Consider the following 21393-nt stretch of genomic DNA (forward strand, 5'->3'; position numbering starts at 1 on the left):
TATTTATTTGAAAACGGATAATGATGCTAAAAAAGTATTTTCCTGTTTATTATTAAGAAAACGGCAGGGAAACTAAAAACCAAAAGCTAGAAGTAAACAGTCGTAACTTTTAACTAAGCAGGCAACTGAATATTTGAAGGGAACAACTAGTATATGATAAATGGAGGGAATAACAGATTTTCTTATCAAAATTCTCTGCAGGTGCGATTTCATTAACATACTAAAATTGGAAAACTAGACCGAGATTCGAACCAAGGTCTCCGGCTTAGTGTGCCAATGCGCTAACCATTGCGTCGCTCAGTAAATACTATGTAGTCTTGAGTACTGAGCACCAGGCGACTTCAAGTGTGATAGAATGTATCACTGTTCACGGAGTGGAATAGGTAGCGTTAACACATTGGAACAGTAAACCGGCGACCTTGGTTCGAACCTGTCAACTCGTGCATTTTTACTGTGTTTATATATTGTAGTACTTTTGTCTAGGAAAAAAAAAATAATAATAATAAGTGTTCAAAGATTCAACTTCGTGAAGTCTTCCAGGATCATGCATGCTGAGAGTTGTAGCGCTTTCGCTACTGGAGAAGACAATCTCACGGATGGAGTTAAATAGCCATGACCAGCTACACGGCACTTTTGTTAAGTGTCGTACCGTTGTCGCCACATCGACTTCTTCTAGTTCTCCGGGTTCGTACGCCGAAGCCTGACACCTCATTCAGGTGAGCTGCTCAGCCTCACGATACCGGGCCAATGAAATCCGATCACGGGAATATGCATGGTAGCCTATTCAGATCTATGGGAAAATATTGGAAAGGAAAAGCACTATATTATATATGAAGCATCCCAAGAAGCAAGGGGCGAACTCAGTACAAGGTACATACAAGCTGAACGCTGGGGAATTACATTTGTGGGATTCAAGTAGAAATACTTCATTCTGTGGCAGCCAGTTCTTGTGTCTGTATATAGTTTGTGGAAGCATTCATTGATCTATCCTTTAGAAAATACAGTTCCAAAATAAAACTGATTATCTTGACTCGTTAGAGTGAATTTTCAGGAAAACAGGCCTTTTGAGTTCACCTTCACTATTCGGAACGCCTTATATACATAAGAAACTGAGTGTTACAACGAATTTTCGGTCAAATATGCATCGGGGGAACAATGTGAAAAGGACCAAAAATAATGAAAAGCAAGTGTCCCTAGGGCTCCCATCAAAGAATCGCCGAGAAATTGAAGAAATTTCAATCAACATGGGTCGAGTGTTAACCTCGTCCGATAAATCCTGGAAAATGGTAAAACTTTGGTAGAAAGCACGTGTCAGTGTGAAAAAAGTTTCCGAAGCGGCCGCCAACAATGGGCCGTGTTTCGGATCAACTTGCATGGTCACTAGTCTTCAAAAGCACTTCACAACGGAATTAATGTATAATAATGGGCATCTTCCAGGGCCTGTATTATAAAGTATAATTCCCCAAAATCTCATTACGAAACAGAAACCGGAAGTTCCAGAGTGAGAAGCCAGAACGCCAACCACTAGTATGCCTTCACTTCGTAACGATACCTTTAGAAATCAAAATCAAATGTTTTTAAGTATAAGACAGCAGGAGTTCCAGCTAAAAAATGGCAAAACAGAAGAGTTGCAAGGTACTAGTTTTAATTTTGCTACGTTACATTTTTCACACTTATTTGTTTTTTTTTTTTTTTTTTTTTTTTTTGTTTTTTTCAAATATTGAGGTTGCAAAATGAGGTTACATTTTTCCCATTAGTTTGAGCTTAGCATCTTTTCAGCACCTGCGAGACTTGGACCGACCTGAAGTGAAATATGAACTGGAATAACTCTTTGGAATATCACGGCTCTCACCCATAGGCAATAAAACGTGACGCCATGCACCAAAGGCTCGCGCTAGCAACTGGAACAATGAGGGCGGCTACATTTTTCAATTTCACCACAATTTCTGCACTTAGTCTATGCAGCCACAACACAATGAGCTTTAGTTTGACGATTTTTCATTTTCTGGCTTACTACATCAGATTTCACTGAATCTTAATTCATCCTCATCATATGAAAAGGATGTTCCCCTTTAAATCGAAGCAGGGATTGCCTTCACCTAAGATATGCACTCTCATGTATGTCACACTTAAATAATAGCACTTCCTTAAGTTACACGCTCGGAACAAAATCGCTCATACACTACCTGAGTTTACATTAAAATCTCAAAATCAATACTACAATACATAAAACTTTTAAACCCTGTGTTACAATCCGTAAAATACGCCTTACTCCAGACATGCTCAATGCAGTGCACAAAAGTCTTTAAACCTTACATGCTATCAATAAGCAATCAATAGCTGAACTACAACCACCCTGCCGCTACTCTTAGAAACTGAGATGTTCCTACAAAGTCTGATTACAAAGAACCAAAACTAGGGGGAAAATTGCTGTGGATTAATTACAAATACGATACGCTAATTGTTCCCAAACAGTATACTGTGGCTCCGAGATTGGCTAATAGGCCCACAATATATGCTAATCCCTTCTCCTAAATGATATAAAAGTAGTTTTTGAATCAGACCATCAACTACTGAAGCGGTAGCAAGACGTAACAGACTACAAGTATTAACGGTTTCGCGCTCTAACATTCATACAGAATATGTTTCGGTTTAGGGCGCCGCAGAAAAATCCTGGCACTGAAAAAAAAGTTTGGAAACCACTATTAAGCCAAATTTACGGTATAAGAACTGATATCGTCCATACCATGCTATGATTCATACAATACAAAAACGAAGCCCAGAAAACAAAAACCTACATCTAGAATATAATCAAACGTACACTTATTGTATTTACATTCTTATCCAGATAAATACTTACAGCAATCCAGAATTTGGCAACTACTACTTGCTCAGGCACTATATGAAGGGGAATTGCAACTTATAATAAGGAATAGGTAATACAGGCATACTAACATTGAGACCTGCGGGCACATGCATTTTTCTCAAGGAAAAATAAAGTCACTAGAATGCATGCAGCCTATTCTGTAAATACAGAACATCAAGAGTGTTAGTTACTGTACCAATTTATGTTCAACTTTATGGAGTCTGAAAAGGTCGCTTTAACGGTACTGCTCGTGGGATGCATGTCTAGAAGCATAAAGAAAGAAACTATCAGAACATGGATAACTGCTACAGTGAAACTAAAAGAAAAGTCTCCAAGGCAAGCAGCAACAATAACACCTTCCAAGCCTGCGAAAAACCTATTTTCAACCCACTTACCACAGCACGACAAACATCTACAAGTTCTCGTAAACTGTTTACTTATTAAAGACAATGCTTGAAGGGCTTACAGACCAGGCAGACGGTTAAAAGAATCACACCCATGCAAAAACATCACCCCACAAGTACAAAAATGCTCTGTTTTCAAATATCCTGCTACAAGCCTATTTGGTCACAGCACTATACCCGTTGCAACAATCTCACGTTCCTTCAATTTCACGTGTCCATTAGGTTTTACTCCACAGCAATAGTTTCAGATTAAGATTTGTTCAATTAACTTATGCAAAGAAATATTTCAACGTCTAATTTCAATGGAATCAAAATGTGGTTGCACATACTATTATTTAATATACAAATCCTGCACAATTCACAAGTTATCAAACACAAATTCTCAATTGTTCGTAAGAGTGAAGACTTAAAATTCAAAAACCACTGCAATTAATTCCTACAATTAAACTAAAAATATATCCAATTTTACAATAGCGAGAAGAAATTATATAATACTTCCAAAGGCATTACTTGGCAATTAAGCTTATAAATCTGGCCACACTCTTAAGGCATCAGAACCTTGACCCAAGTTAACAGCCCTACGGTAAATTTATATAAACGAATCTATTATGAGAATGACCACTAACAGCAGTCGTATTTTGCAATTAAGGTATCTCAAAAACGAAAACTTGGGTTTAAGAATCTAACCCTCGCCCGAATGTTGGAATACTATCTTGAAAAGTCCAGGAAGTTTTCTTTCGTACATTTAGTCGTACAATCTTTTCGACAGCTTGTATAAGATTTATTTCAGCAACAAGGCTGACTTTGACCCACAGTTAACATGGAATCCCGAATCTCACTCCCTTTCAATTTCAAACCCGGAACTCCCACACCAAAGGTCAGAAAATCGAGGCAGGAAGATTATCTAGTATGGAAAATTGTTTGCTGAACCTCTTGTTTTAGTATTAGCGAGCACAGAATCTTGAATCAGCACTCACGAGATTTAAAAAAAAAAAAAAACTACATAGGCAGTACGTTTTAGTGCCCGGCAAATTCCCAAGGGCTCGTCGACTATGCCAAGTAACAAACGCTAATACAAACTATACGCTGAAGGCAACAAAACAAACTATAGCACAAAATTTTGTTCTTTAAAAAGTCTCCATATCTTTTATGTATAACTACGTATGTCTAACAACCCACGGATTGGTCTGAACTCTATTGAAATCCTAGCACGTAGCTAGTGGAACGCAGAAGCAAAATTCATCGGGGCAGAATGCGAAGTTCCTTTCTGCTTGGGTAACAAAAGGGATGTAGTTAGTGAGAAACAGATTGTGAATATATGCTAGTCCATCAATACTGTGTTACGTAATACAATCACATTCAATCTTAAGTTAGAGGAAAAAGTGTTCTGTAGTTATTTAGTGTTGCTTTTGGAAATACAAGTATCTATAAACTAAAATACTCATTCAGGAAAACTCCCAGCTTTTATTTGCTAAAATAAATACCTAGGTACACCACAAATTTCTCAAATGACAAGTACTTCACAAGATGCACAAATCAACAGAGTTTGAGATGCATCTATTACTCAGATACAAAAAACACAAATTACACAAGACTGCTAGATTGTGCACTTAACTTACATTACGAGTGCATTGTTCTAACATTTTTTTTTCAACATATGCACCAAGTACAAGATCGTGCCCCTGCCAAAACGTGCCGAGGAAACCTGACTACCGCACTAGAACATCTTATCGTGAAGTCTCACGGATAACGGTCGGAAGAGAAACTATCTTCTTGGCTCTGTTCCAGTAGATCAGCTAACACGTTCGCCTGAAACCCCCCTCCCCCTCTCTGATGCGCGCAAGGGCAAAACAGCGAGTCCTGTACCTATACAGACAAGCAGATCCTTTCATATCAAAGTTCATTTTCCCTGCACGCTCTCTTTCAGACTGCGCCCGCCCAGGTTCGACTCCCGAGCTCTGGACGCTGGCCGTGTTTGAGAGTTACTTAAGCTAGCCAACTATGCAAATAATAAAAGTTACATATATTGACCATACACCAGCCACTTGAATATGTGCCATCTGGGACCTGTTCCACAAAAGTGCTTCATGTAACACTGCGGTAAAACTTGTATAACTTCACACATCATAGAATTATGATGAATTGGCTGTAAAGCACTTACATTTAATGACAATGACTCCGCTTTATCTCAATTTTAGAAAAACCTGTATCCAATAAGCACTGACCGGCCACCAAAGTTCTTAAGCTGCAGTCAGAGGTTATATTAATACACGACATAACTCAATGTAATAAAATAATAATAATAATAATAATAATAATAATAATAATAATAATAATAATAATAAAAACTAATTTGCTTTGTCTAGTTCTGATGGGTAACGACTATTATCGATCCTTATTATCACTTTTCCAAACAAATAGCACTTGACTAACTCAGTATAGTTCTAGCTCCAACACCTGTAACAATTATGCAGCTTACTCGCAGGATAAATCCTAAATCGTTAGCTCAAAAGTTTCAACGAACACCATTATTTTCTTCTCGGATTTGATATAAAAGAAAATAGAAGTTACCATTATAAAACTGGCTACAGGACTCCTTCCACCCCTGTAATTATCTCAATTTTGGAGGACTAAGGAAGTCTTTAAAAATAGAACACCAAAAGCTACACCTCACATTTCCACGCAACTGGCAACATGGAAAAGAATCTCCAATGCCCTATCTTTTAGCGTGCCACCCCAGATTTCATCTCCTAGAACTTTACGGCTAATCGTGTGATTCGAGTACCGGATATTCTGACCGCAAAGACAATGTACATGGAAACGTGTTTCAAGTATCAGAAATAAAGATATAGGATATTAACCCATTGGCACACACGTTATCTGAAAAGTAAAATTTATTCAGGCAGTCTATTCAGTGAGATTTCAGGGGGAAAAAAAGATACACTGCACACTACGTTTTATAATCATTTACTGGAAACCTGAACACTCCTGTAATATTTGACTGGACATCGATAGACTATGAAATATGATCCTATTGGTAACTCCTAGGAAATTTGTTCCATGCGGGGGCTCTGCTATAATAAACAATGACTCCAAAAATCGTGAATTATATCTTTCAAAATACTCTTGTAAATATAAAGGAACCTGACATTTTTACACAGCTACGAGGTGATAAACAATTTCGAGACTAGTTTTATGACACGCCAACAGATGACAGGACAAGGCTACACGCAAAGGTACGTGGAGCACTGATCTTCATAAGTCAGTGTGCCACAAGACATCGCTCTGTAATACATCAGAAGCTGTGCATCTGGTGCTATTCCGACCACGTGTGTTCCATGTCCGCGATTACATCATGTATAGCAAGTTAGAACAACGAATGAACATGGAATTGTGTGAAACTGAGCGAATCCGCCACAGAGAAGCTAGGGATGATTCGGCAAGTGTACAGCGATGGTGCAGTAGCTCGTTCGAGATGTTTGGAGTGGTACGCGCGATTCAAGAACACTGAAAGACGAAAGATCAGGAGGGCCCACAACGAGCACAACATCCGAAAATGTCGAAACCAGTCTGCAACTTGTGCATGAGGAGAACAATCCACAACACTGCTGTCATTGACATACGAAACAGTGCATGCACTACTCATGTATGATTCGAACATGCGCTGTGTTATTAAGTTCCTCCCCATGCTGAGCAGCAGAAAGAACCCGCGTCGGGCATGCTGTAGATGACCCGTCCCTCATGTCGAGTATCGTTACCAGTAAGGAAACCTGCGATCATGAGACAAAGCAACAGTCTTCACAAGGGAAAAGCCTATCAAACCTCTATGACCGAAAAAGGTGAGGCAGTCCGCATCTCGACCAAGTGTATACTCAGTCTTTTTCGACATTCGCAGCATTGTGTATCATCAACTTGTCCCCAGGGACCAGATAGTCAATACAGTTCTACTAATAGGTTTAAAGGTGTCTGAAAAAGGACATTTGGTGAAAGTATTCGTGGCACGCAAGTAACTGGCTGCGTCATGACAATGCACCCTGCACCGAGCTCTCCTCACATGTGTTTCTCACCAGAAACCATCAATTTTCGCACCCACCCTACTCAACAGATTTGGATTCTGCCGATTACGCCATCTTTCCGAAGCTTAAGATCAGCACGAATCGCAGGTGCTCGACACTTTCGAAAAGAAGACTTCAAAGACTGCAATGCCGCCCTAGATGACTTATTTTGAAGGTGATAGTGTGTAAACAGAACTAGTCTCGAGACTTTTTCATACCATATTCATTTTTCTTGCGCTTAGGCACACTTTACATGGCCTGGATGAGGTTCTAGAAGTGCAACACTTTCAATTATGCCTTCAGCAACATCAATTCTGGAGTCGACAAAATACTTAGACTATATACTAAGTAGGGAGAAAAGGGATGTGGGGGATGAAACTAAAACTTTCCAATGAGCCTACTATTTGCCCACTTACAAATGTACGAAACTTTAATTCCCTAAATGGTGAACTTCATTTTAACTTACACGCTATTTAGTTTCAAATTATGTGGTACAGTCTTTCCATTTCAAGTGTGTCCCTATTGGCGCTGATGTCCGTACCTATTGCAGTTTTCCCCGTAACTCCCTCGAAAAAGGGACAAATTACTGTGGCAGACATCCTCTAATAGATGCAGAGAGGATTGCCACATTGAATTATTTCACCGGCTCCGCTGTGGACTATGTAGTTAGTGATTCTAAGTAGCCTACGATTTTCTAACGCCCTGATTAGACGACTGAACGACAAATTGGCAACGTAGCCAAAGTCTTACGTTTCTTTCCCCAAAGAAAAGGGCAGGTTCCCTCCGTACTAGAGCGACAGGCGTGAAGCCGGAGTATGTATTACATACTTTCCGAGAGCACACTAGAAACAGAAAGATCAATATTCTATAGTAACGGGAAAATACTACGGACATTCTCTACACTTTGAAAGTGCCGGGGTGAAGAATGGAGTAGGGTAGCTGGGTCGAACGGGAAAACAATTTAAAAAAAAAAAAAAACAGTACAGAAGAGAAAACTAGTTAAAAAGGGAGGGGAAACAAACACTGGCTCAGAAGAACTATGTCCTAGAAAGTGCAATGAAGGGGAAAAGAGGGCGGGATAAAAACACTAATTCTGTTTTGATTTCAAGTGAAGATAGTGATATTCAAATAGCCTAGTCCTAGACAGAAAAGTTGTGCACCTACACTCTTCGGTCTAGAAACTAAAAATGCCCCCCCCCCCCCGTATTTTAATTTCGACGGAAACAACAGAGCAAACGTAATATAGGCTCCAACTACATTCCATAGTTCCTGTTCGCTTTCATCCCCCCACCGCACCCCGATTTATATAAAACTGATATGGAATGTGGTTAAATGTTGCACATATACGCCATTTAGGCTTAAGGAAATTTATGAGCAATGAAAGCAAATGACAAATTAAAACTACTACTCTCCCACGGGGAGCCGAACCTGGGATCACGTACACCAAAGGCTTACGCGCTAGCCACTAAACTAGCAGCGAGGGCAGAGTCTATATAAGATTACTGGTTAATCGAATTGAAATTCAAGCGTCCTTTTCAACACTGAGGCAATGAGACTTGGACCTGCAATTTTAAGATGGAATCCTAACCCCGTGATGTGTCCGTGAAGTTCTACTCGTATCGAGAATCGAACGCGGGACCCCCACGTCAAGTTTTCTCCCCTAAATGATCCTCAGGGGGCTCCAAAGGAAGCAGATTACCATTGAACTAAGCCAGGCGGTTGTTACTTGAGTGTCATTTCAACTAGTTGAGGGTATTTTTCCCGTTAATCTGTTGGAAAGAAAGTGATTCAGCCTATTTTTCTCTTTCCGCTCTTATACAGAAAACTATTACAAAACCCAGTCAAAACCTTTGATCTTTATAGTTCCATTTTTAATGTTAGATTACGTTAAAAGGATTACTTTAGGCTTATTTGAAAAATCTACTCCGCCTTCTCGCCAATGGCGAGTACCTTTTCACATTTGGATAGTAAAACCCGATCAATCAAAAACGTGAATAGCAGATGTTATTTTTTATCTGTAGGTGACATGCCAATATGTTTATTGTGTCGCAAAGTGATTCTTGCTTATTTGTATAAACACTGACTACAAAATGGTCTGGCTAGTCGATCCTTTGGCTGGTGAGTACTTGCAAGCAAGATTTATCAAGTCTTGATTATTAATATTGATATGTATTAAGAAAATGCATCAATTTTTTAAATGTAAGTTTAGCGATGGCAACAACACGTACCGTTGACATCACATTTATGCAGCTTATCTACTTTGTTCTGAATGTTATTCATGAAGACTTACGATAAATCTTCTGCTTGAGTACAAAGGAAGCCGGTTGGAGGCTATTTGTACGTGGCTTTCAACGCTAGTCAGTAGATCAGCGAAGGGGGGGGGGGGTATATAACATGGAGGTCAACGGAATAACGTGGGCAGTGAATATTGTGTGCATCCATTTCCTTCCACATTTTCAATTTTTTTTCTCGATAATTACTTCCCTTCGATCTTTTCATAACTATACAACAATCTGTCAAGTGAATCGTGAAATAATTGGTGGAGCAACAATGTGTGAGGAAACTGAAGTCGCGTAAGAGCTTTCATCGAGCCACACGTGACTATTACAACTATTCAATACACTGTTGCAAAACAGGCTTCATCGGTAAAAAGGAAAATCGACCACACAGTGCTACACTACCCATTTACAAAATGTCAAGTAGTCAAAGTCAGCCCTACTCGGATTTTGTACTCTTTGTGGACGGTAGGGATGCAACTACTGTTTATGTAATACTTTCCACACAGTACTGTGTGTCATACACATTTTATGTGCTATGGTCCTTGTCCTTCTTAAAGGTTGTTCTTCCATATGATCGAACACCACTTCTTCGAACTAGAGACTTCCAGTGGCGTCATTCTCCTTGGTCGTGAAGTTGTTAGGCCTGTGACAAACATCTTGGCATTTCAGCTAAACGAATAAAACAAGCTCTGGCGTGACGTTGCCAAGTAGTAAAGGGGTGTGGCTACGGGTAAGCAGAAAAACTACAGCGCGATCAGGTGACAGGGGATAGACGTGGATGTGTGCAAAATAAACATGGCATCGCTGGCCTCTCATTTGCTAGCAGCATTTAAAGGGAACTTGGAGCGCCTCCTTCAAATGCCAAGATGTTTGTCACGCCGTTTAGTTGCAAATGTCTCGTTTTCTGCAAACGTAGTAACAGGTGCGCAAATGTGAAAGGTTTCGAGTATCTCCTTTGTAGATATCTTTCACGATATATCCTAGTCGCTTCATGGCTATTTCCATTAGCCATTCCACATGTAAACATATCTGCAAGCTCGTCAACCGCAAACTCCATTGCATTGCTAAAGTACAGAAAGCGAAATAGTGCAACTACACTACACCAGTTCGTCAGCACTAACCAGACAACCGTCAACTCGCCTTCACTACCGCATGAAACTAATCACTTCACAGGCAAGTGAGTACTACAATCTGTACTACCAATCAGTAGGGAGGGCGTAATTACATTTTTTAGACATCTAAACTGTTACCAGTGGCGTATTTAAGGGGGGCTTCCGGGCTTAAGCTCCCCGAAATTTTATCTACTATATTAAAGTAAATTAAATATCTTGCAGAATTTTCACATTTCCAGGACTAAAGTTAGCAAAGCCCCTCGAAAAAAAAATCGTAAATACGCCACTGTATGTTACCCATAGTATCGGTCTTCTAGAACGGCTCTGTCCGTTCACCCATCTGTCGATAGGTATCAGAGGCAGGGTTGGCAAAAACCATGGTTTTATATATAAACATTTTTGGGGTTTAAACCCTTTTTAATTCGCTCTATGTATTTATATTACATATGGACATAAATAAGTCTTTCGCCTTAGTGTTATTATGCAACAACTGGGTCATAAGATTAAAGCGGAATTCAAACCGCTTCTGTCTTACGAGACAAATTGTTCTCCATTTGGACTTGGAACAGCAGAATGGAAGTTCCACCGACTTCACTCCAACACCAATAGTATGTTCGCTTATTTGGAAATCGGGACTGTCCCGTTTCATTATAAAGTTGGGTGGTTGTCAGTAAATTTCTTAAACCGGGAAACTCCCGCCTTAGCGACCGGGAGAACCCTGTTATTGCTTTGCATGTAAAATCTCACTGTCCACGTTATTATAATCAGTAAATTACAAATTTAGTATGTAGGTTTCAATAAAATTAAAAAGTTCAATCTAAGCTAATGTTGGAAGCTACGTACGCAGTCGATAAATTTTGCAAATTTCTATCAATATATTTAAGCAACTTTGAATTCCTTATAAAACAGGTGTTCAGGCAGGCAGAAATATACAATTCGGTTTAGTCTCGTATGTTTAGGCTTAACATGCTTATGTAATACCGAGGTTATCATGGAGAATACTTTCAGTTAAAGTGACACCTGAACCGCTATTTGGGCTCTCAACACTTGAAGAGTTGTGGTCCTAGATTAAAAAACGCCTTGATTAAAATATGAAAAGATAAAACTAATCCAGATGGTTTGATATGTGGAAACGTCACTATGCAGTTCACACGATTTAAAGCATTTTCTGTTCTTCAACGTGCTTGATCAAGGTTTAAACCACCTTGGTTTGAGCCAGCCGACCCTGATCTGAGCAAAAACGGTATCGAATGCCCTTTTCTGCAAACAATCCAGTCTCAAGGATAGGTTCCATCTCTTCCGTCAACTATTCAAACCGGAAGTGGTTCTAATTAGTCATTTCATGTTTCAACTTTTATCGATACAGAACGAAAAACCGTAACAGATTATTTTAAAAACCATTCAATGTCTCAAGACAACATAAGATGTCTACAACACTACAACCGAAGTTGTCCAAAATTACTATCAGACATAGAATGAAAATGTTAACAGATAGCAAGCAGCTGTTTTTCAGCGTCGCTATCAAGCTGCTGTTTTTTTGCAATCGACTCAGCGACCCAGGAACCGGAACCACCTCCCTTAACCTACTCAAATTAGAAGTGGTTCAAATTACCCATTTCCGATTTCAACGTCTTATTATCACAAATTGGACAGAAGGAAAACTGTTAAAGATAGCGAGATGTGGTTATTTTGCAAATGATTCAGAATCTCAAGGCAACCTCTCATGAATACGAACACACTACCCAAACAGGAAGTGATTGAAATTTGCTATTTCCGGTTTCAATACTGACTCTTCAAAGAACAAAAAGTAAGATATTAGGATGAGATTCTTTGCAACTGATTTAGCGCCTGAAGAATAGGTTTCACCCTCTTCACGAACTCTTTATTCAAACCGGAAGTTTTAAATACGCCACTTCCGTTTTCACAATTTGACAGAACAAGAACTGACAGCAAGAAGCTATTTCTTGTAAACGAAAATGAAATGAAATATTTGAGTTTTACGTCCCACAATTATGTCGGTTACGCTAAAGGAGACTGTGATGATGAGTAATGAATGAAATGGTGGAATGAAGAAAGTGGGAAAAAACTGGAGAACCCCGAGAAAACCCACGCACACGGTGTTTGTCCACCACAAAGTTCACTTGGCGGTGGCTGGGATCGAACCCGGGACCCCCAAGATCCAGAGGTGATCTTGTAAACGATACAGCGTCCCAAGGCAACATATGAATATCCAGAAAACTACCAAAACCGGAAAGAGTTCAAAATTCCTACAACTTCCGGTATGAAGAGATTTCCATACAGCAAACGCTGTAAATGTTATCTTGATCCAAGCTTTTGTACCCGATTTTGCGTCCTAAGAATATGTTACATATGGTCCGGTTAACCCTCTATTCAAACCGGAAATGGTTAAAATGAGACATTTCCAGTTTTAATGTTTATCGTCACAGAATAAAAGCGGTAACCATACAAAGGAGCTTTTTTTTTTAATTGATTATACATCAAGACAATGTATGACTGCGCAACACTAGCGAAACCGAAAGTTGTTCAAATTTACTTCTGGTTTCAACAGATTTCTGTAGATAAACGATAAATAATATGCGTTTTTTATTCCAATCGATTCAGCGTTCCAAGAATCTGTCCCACATCCTCCCTTAGCCCTACATTTAAATCGTAAGTGGCTGAAAGAAACTATTTTCGATTTCAACCTTTATGGCCATAGAACAGTAAGGGACAGCAAGTAAAGGGTTCTTGATTTGAATTCAGCGTCCAAGGAATACATTCCACCCTCGATCGTATCACTGCACTGCAACCAAGTACTTACGTATGCACTAGAAGTTTGAGAAATTCGCATAGTTTGGAAGTCTCCTGTATATAGTCCGGTGATAAGTGCAACTTGACATATTCGTATGGCGATGGACCAACTCTCGCCCTTAGAACACCCATGAGGATACACCAAATGGAGACAAATTGTGAATTGTAAGTAGAGAGTGGAATATTATGAGATGGAATGTACGCGGATTCGTGCCTCCTAAACGGACCACAGATGCTACATTATGTTCGGATTCGAGAAATGGGCAGGCGAAGGAAGGTGTTCAACTTCATCCCCCAAGCGGCAACAGCTCCAGCTATGAATGGACGCATGTATATTCTGGAATATTGCCTCATTGTTCTCAGAAGGAACATCTAAGCCATAGGATGAACCAGGTCCCCTAAAACGGCAACACATCACGGGCAGTGCTGCCCACAGTGTCACTAAGCCGCGGACAAGTTTCGCGGTTGGGGGAGAAATCAGGGATTATATGCATTTTTGAGCGTCTCCCACACAAACATGAGCTGCAATCTGAAATGAGGTGACCGAGACTCATCCTACCTTATCACATTTCCACTTATCAGCAACCCATGTTCCATGAAATGAAATACAGTAGAACCCCTCTAATCAGTCATCTTTGGGGCTGGGGTATGAACGGGACGAGCAAAACGAACAAAAAAGAAAATGTGGATTTACAGTAAAACAATCTGAGCTCAAAAATGACTACACTGTTCACTACAGTAAAAATAAGAGAACATTAAGCACTAAGAACTACACAGTACACTACAGAAAATACACACAACGAAAGAAATGACAAGAGACGACTGAGCAATAAAGCGGACAACGATAACAGCAAGTGAACAACAATGTCGCGACAGCAGTAAACAACAATGGGCCTCGTCAAGTCGGGACAAGTTCGGATCAACCTAAGTGGCGGACCAACCGAGAGCGGACGAGAGTAATGCTACTGTATTTCAGTTTTACGCCCATGGTTGTGCCAAGTAAGCTAAAGGAGACAGTGACGAAAAATGAAATGGTAGAATGAAGAAAGCGGGAGAATACCGAGAAAGAATACGCACAAGTGTTTGTCCACTACAAAGCTGGATGCAGCGATCAATGTTCAATATTTGCAGGCGGCACTGATGCGTTTACCTTTATAGGACGGATACGGATTTCAAGAAAATCAGACCTTCACGTTGGCGGCCACAGTATCCCTTCTCATCGTCACAGGGACATGAACTATACCTTGTTGTAAAGGTTATGGAACACAAGAATCCAACGAGGTAACTTTTCTGTCACCCGTGTCAAACCCGTAGAAGACTAAAATTTTGTAAAAAATGAGATTTTGTCTTTGGAAATTTGTGAAGCTGGCAACACTTTCTTCTAAGCAAGAAAAAAATACTTTGAAGTGTACGTCAGACATAGGGTTCAATAATGTAAAAACGTGAAGGGAGAAAGTTTAAAACCAAGTGAGAAAAATTCCGGACGTGTTGCCTATGAGAATCACCCTGTACATACTTTTCGAAATATTTTACCTACTCTGACGACCCTAATCGTCAGATATAAGCCATACCTGGTTGGACGGCTTATGGGACACACTCAACGAGGTAACTTTTGTGATCCCGTGCCAAACCTATAAAAGAAATTTTTAAAAAATAAAATAAACACACTTTTTAGAAATTGATAACACTTATTTGTCGTGCGAAAGAATGGCCACACACAGGGTAGGATGTTTATCCTTACTGATACAACTTTTTATGCCTGTAGCTCCTTTGAGGGGAGTTTCCCCTCCCCCAAATGCTGAGAGGATACTAAAAACATTCAACTGTTTCCCCTACCCTTCCGCTGCTGGACCCCCGATGTGGACGAAATGTACACGGTTGGAAAGTTTTATGCTTCCTAAAGAGATAGACACCTGAATCACCTATGTTAATTAGGAGCGAAGCGATGGAGGTTTAAACTAATGTCTTAACCCTTGAGCAATTCATCCTGTAAAGGTTAAACATTTATGAGCCATTATCGGCGGCTCACCCATGCGACACGCCCCTGCATGCCCATTTCATAATCGCGGTGAATTATGACTGTGATAAGCTGTGGAAGGTACTGCTTGAAAGTACCTACCTCACTTGCACCGCAACTACACAAATATTCTGTGTGATAATCAGCTTTAATGTTCGGAGAAACCTGTCACACAAAGGGTATCCTTCTGACCACTTTTGAATTGCTGTGTCTTGTAGTCCGCCCCCACACTGGATAGTCCTTCGCAACATACACAACACAGTTGCAACTTTCGTCACATTCACACTACATAATCAAGCGGAAACTAGACCTCTAGCCCGTCTAACCGGTATCATCGTATGCTTACTGCACACTGCCATTCTAATACTCATCACGCAGTACTGAGTTTGCCGTAGCACACTATGATCCACAACCCCGATGTTGCGGTCGCCACCTCACCGTTGGCAACCCAGACATACGAGTGTTTCAATTCTCGGCATGTACTAGTAGTTTTCATTAAATTGATAGGTACACGGGCTACAGACTTAATGAACTATACCGACAAACTATAAGAAGTGATTCCTCACGTCTAAAGAAAAAAAAAAAATTCAGTTACATCGCTCGGATATAGTATACATGAAGCTGCATCAGTTCCCGAAGAAGCAAAACGCTCATACTTCACTGCGTATGTACGAACTTACAAAGGGGGTAACGAAGCGACTTTTATTTTATCGACTGATACGAAAATACAAAAAGAACATACCTGTACTTTATATCTGCATGTGTAGCGCCCTTGTACTTTATCTATGACTATGTGTGTGTGTGTGGGGGGGGGATTTAACGCATATCGCATGTCTTATGCACATGGATACTTCTTACTATTGCACTACGTAGAAAATTTATGGTATTTCATGTAGAAGTGGTAATAAAACACAGAAGAAACGCAGATCAGGGGGTTCTCATGTATACTATTACCTAGCGCTCCTCCAAAAATTACCTTCAAGTATTATATCGTACTCGAAAAGTTGTGGAAAAATATAATGAAAATCCTTAGGGTTTAACGTCCCATGATTATGCTCTTTCGACTAAGGGAGACTATCATTAAAGCCAGTGAATATCGACAGAAGAACTACTGAAATGAGAAAGCAGGAAGAAACGACAGGACCTCGAGAAAACTCACACGTAGCATGTCCACCAGGGATCGAACCAGGAACCCACACCAGAGGTAAGCTACCATGTCCCCCTCGAAAAGCTGTGGAGTAGCGGTCCATATCAGTGAAAGAAGTCATACATACGTCATCCAATGGTTGTGCAAGGGATTCCCTAGACACCACAATTCCCAGTCATGCTCCCAAAAACATTCTCATCGGACTTGGGGGAAGGAGTTCGGAAGCATAGCATAGGTCGCAAGTGTTGAACTTTAAATCGGCCCTGGACACATTAACTACAAACATAACCCGGGATCGAACTAGAAACCCCTTGGCCAAACGTGAGCGATATATCGATGAGCCATTACGCCTCCACTATTTAGTATGTTCATTAGAGTGAAGATTTGTCTGAAGCTAAGTATATGAAGGTGTGTATTACTAAAAATTTCCGGCATCTTCTGGTGATTAACGAGGAAAATTCTTGCATAGTTGCCACCAACGGCATGCATTTATCTTCAGAATGTACACTGATCTCCAAAAATAAATCCTTGTAATATTGCCCTGTTGTAATCAATCTACAGTTGAATGTGCTGACCTTTTCGGTTACTTAAGATCCGAATCTTAAATTCCAAACAAAAATTAAATGAAAAATAAATAAAATCCTTCAGTTTAACGTCCTACGTATGTCTTTCTTTTAGGCTAAGAAAGTCGATCAGAGCAAGTAAATAATAATGAAAGAATTGGTGGAATGAAGAAGTGGGAGGAAACAAACCCACGGGCACGATGTTATCCACCGCAAACTAACTTGGCCGGAGATCGAACCAAGAACACCACGCATTGGAGGTAAGCGCTCTACCATTGAGCGTAACCCCTCAACAAAATGCTTCAACAAATACCCTCCCGATCAAAGCCACCATAAATGCAAAACCAGGGTTATTACACGTACTAACGAGGTCACATTCTTGACCTTACACCGGCTATTGCTTTCTCTTTCGATGTCCCGAACAAACAGAGATGATAATGTCCAGACTGATTACCCAATTTTTTTTTTCGAGGTCAAATAGTAGTCTTCGAAACATCACATGGGCGAGCTTACAAACTGCTGAAAAACAGCACATTACAAAAATTGAACCACAGGTATTATCGCACTAAACTCACAAAGCAAGGCACTATGTTAAAAATAAATTCTGCAGTTACCTTATAACGAAACAGCAATAAATATGATTCCAGTATTAATAGTGGAACTTGGAAAAAAAAAAATCACGAAAATCATATTTTTACTAGAGGTCACACACGCAAATACAGGGGACAAAACATACCAAAATCACCTTACCTTTCAAATGTTATTCCATACAACTGTCAATTTCTTTTCACATAAAAATGAACCCTCCCTGCCAGTCTTGTAGCTAGCGCCCCAGTCTTTGGAGGACGGGGTCATGGGTTCGATTCTCACAGAGACCCGAAAATTTGAACGCTTTACGATGGTTTGGATTCCACCATCAACTGTAGGTCAAGGTCTCAAATAGCATCGGTACTAACCAACTCTAACCAACGTAAACATGAATTCACTATATCAAATAAACCTAAAAACTCGAAAATGTTGTAACTGAATTAGTTTAAAACAAATTTAAAAGTAAACACCCGCCCTATACGGATTCCATTAATAATATTGTGATAAGTACATAGCTCAAAACGCCCGCCGTATTGACATTACCATAAACAAAACACGAGTAAGAAACTAATGCCGCTAAATCGTGAAGAAAAAAAAAACACCCGCTAAAGAGAAAAAATGCCGATAATTGATTTCACTCATTCAGGAATAAAAATTATCTTGTGCAATACTAGCTATAAAACTAGATATTTTTACTAAGATTTTTTTTCTCCTGAATATTGTACCATTACTTAAAATATATATTTAAAAATCAAACCTTAATTTACCATCCCCAAGCCGCACCGTAACCTTAACGTCCACTTGCTGCATTGTGGACGTCTCAACATGAAGGCAAGCATATTCATCTTGAAACTGCCCTCAAGAGCACTTTTCAATATGACTATTTGCAAAAACTTCGAAAAATCAAATAATGAGTTTAATAGACTAGACACAGATGGCAGGTACGTACAACTCGAGAAATTTGTAGCCAACCACTGACTACGAAAAGCTGCAGAGGGAAATGTGACCGTTTTTCGAGATGACATTATTTAAAAGAAATAAAAGAGCAATCTTACCTGATACACCAGAAAAATTCAGAAGCACAGCTCTACTAAATTTCGATACAAAATAGACTATTCAAGATGTCTTAATTTCACTTTTCTACCTTATACGAAACAGTTCAATTATTCCTTGTCACTAACTTGGCCGTCGGCTTGCAGAACTTCGCTCATTGAAACCTGGCTCCTGGCCTCCTATTGGTGGAGAGTCAGAGTCTTCTAGCAGGGTCTTCTATCTACCCATGATTCCGTGCAATTCTGTATGTTACAAGAAACGAAAATCGATATCCGCAAATACACGCAGGAGCAAAAGACGGCTTTATGCTTACGGGAACAATATGTATGAGTGTAATATATGTATACTTCATACATCTAAAACTATAAAGATATAACAAATAAACAAAATCACAAACAATGTATATTTGTGTGTATATGCTGCTGGTATTTATTGATTCTCAGAAAGTGATCACTTCATAATTACTTTTTTTTCTTTTCTTCTTTTTTTAACGTTTTAAGCCCATCAAATGTACATTAATTAATTTCAGAATTATGACTCATAGTGCTATTTCTCGAAGCGTTAATAAGAATAATAATTGAAAATTGAATACAGTAAGCATTATATGAGTGTCCGCCCACCGTCGTGATCAATCAGCATCCAATGGCGTCGAACGTGATTTTTTTTTTTTAAGTTATCTTTTCTACTTGCATCCCTCATTCATAGTTTTATATGTCAAAGAAAATTGTGAAAAATTAATTATTATGATAACATTAATAGTGACATGATGACGAGTATCCATACCGCCACCCCATCGGCACTCAAAACAAGCAACTACGAGCACGAAAGCTGATGATAGAGTTCTTACTTCTGATGGAAGGGGTCCCTTATTAGTTCCTTCAGGGGTGCCCACAAGGGGGGGCTATGACGCAAACTGCGTCATTGAAATATTTGGGGGGTAAAAATCTATATAAATATGTTTGAGGGGGGTGTAAAAATTAATCGAAAAAGATTTTTTTCATGGAAGAACAGCTATGGATAGACGATTGCGGGGGGGTGCGTCATGGAAATAAGGGGGGTGGGCACCACTGGATCCTTGGCCATGTGACTTTGTAGTAGACGACTCTGTGTCCGTGGATTCTTTTCCTTCTCTCAAATTGTCATTCCGATGATATTTTTTATAATTATTCTCCAGTGACGGATATATCCCCGGACCGGGGGACCTAGGCCCCCAGTTTTTTGAGTAGCAAAAATAATTGAAGTTATTATTTATACATTTTTAAAAGTTTATAGTAAACTTTCCTATGATATGCCTATCATAGTCTGGGTTCTGATTAACCCCCGTTTTTACTTTCTACATCCGCCACTGTTATTCCCTTTCATTACGTATAGTCCCATCTAGCTCACAGTGCATAAATGTGGGATGTAAAACTAATGGTTTCATTCTATTTCGATTCTTAACTGGCATGTCCTATGATCGTCCATAATACCATAAATCTGCACATATTACTATAATGTTAGGGACTAACCAAGGGTATATTAGGCGTCAGTGCCCTATCGAAATTATCAATTTTACATAGGATAGAATGGCATATAAGTGATCCTAGCCTCACTCAGTATACGTAGAATACGTAGAATTTAATCACGGGGGAGGGGGTTTCAAACACTCGATTTCACATCCTTTCAGGACATACAGTTAGGGTTAAGGATGCGCACGAGACGAGTCGAGACAGGATTTTTCTGACAAAATTCGAGTTGAGACACGGCTCTTCCAATAGAAAAATATACATTTTTCGAGTTGAGATATCATTTCTACAGCTCATTTTCGAGACAGACACAAATCTTGTCTCGTGCGCATCCCTAGTTAGGGTGATCAGGCGTTCTGATTTTCGCAGGACAGTACTGTTTTTCAAAGAGCTATCCTGTGTGTTGCGAAGACGGCTAGAAAATCGAGAAATGTCCTTATGAACGGGTGCCGATTTCTCTGTAAAATTGAGGAGGGGGGAATTCAGATGCAGAAGGCATATATGAGGATTTTAAGACAAATTGCATTCAAATTATGCCAAACATTGTATATTCATAAATAGAATGCGGGGGACCCACACAAACTTTGGGAAGGTCCGGTGCCCCAAGGATCGGCGCTCTTGTCCTTTTGTCCTGAGTTAACTTATTTGCAATATTTTAATGTTTTCTTGTTTATTCACAACATTTTGAATTACAAGCACTCTTTTCCTTAATGATGAACCGCTGTTATTATTATTATTATTATTATTATTATTATTATTATTATTATTATTATTATTATTATTATTATTATTATTATTATTATTATTATTATTATTATTATTATTATTATGTATTCTGCCTTTGGGAAGGTCCTAGGACTAATAAGGATTTTTTTTTTTTTTTTTAATTTTAGATTTGGGCCTGGAAATGTTTCTTCCACTTTTGTCGATCTTCAGCTTCCTCTTTTAACTCCCAATATTTTCTCCTATCTTTCAAATCATCGATCAGCTGTG

General features: G+C 39.4%; 1 protein-coding gene across 3 annotated transcripts in view; it reads right to left on the reverse strand.

The window, feature by feature from the left end:
• The window catches only part of LOC145692749 (dynein light chain 1, cytoplasmic), a 63758-nt gene extending 44692 nt beyond the window's left edge, over positions 1 to 19066 (reverse strand). The window contains exons 1-2 of one of the 3 annotated variants that reach the window (XM_081768186.1): positions 18898 to 19066; positions 3063 to 3129 (exon numbers count right to left, since the gene is read on the reverse strand). In XM_081768186.1, coding sequence (XP_081624312.1) covers positions 3063 to 3127 — 65 coding nt within the window. In that variant the 5' untranslated portion in view covers positions 3128 to 3129; positions 18898 to 19066. Of the gene's footprint in view, positions 1 to 3062; positions 3130 to 18599; positions 18625 to 18897 lie in introns of those variants that run through there. The other 2 variants (XM_081768188.1, XM_081768187.1) reach the window with 2 other exon arrangements.
• Positions 19067 to 21393: the final 2327 nt, after the last annotated feature.

Source organism: Thermobia domestica, chromosome 8, assembly GCF_964235325.1.
Source record: "Thermobia domestica chromosome 8, izTheDome1.hap1.1, whole genome shotgun sequence".
In the NCBI taxonomy this organism is placed as follows: Eukaryota; Metazoa; Arthropoda; class Insecta; order Zygentoma; family Lepismatidae; genus Thermobia; species Thermobia domestica.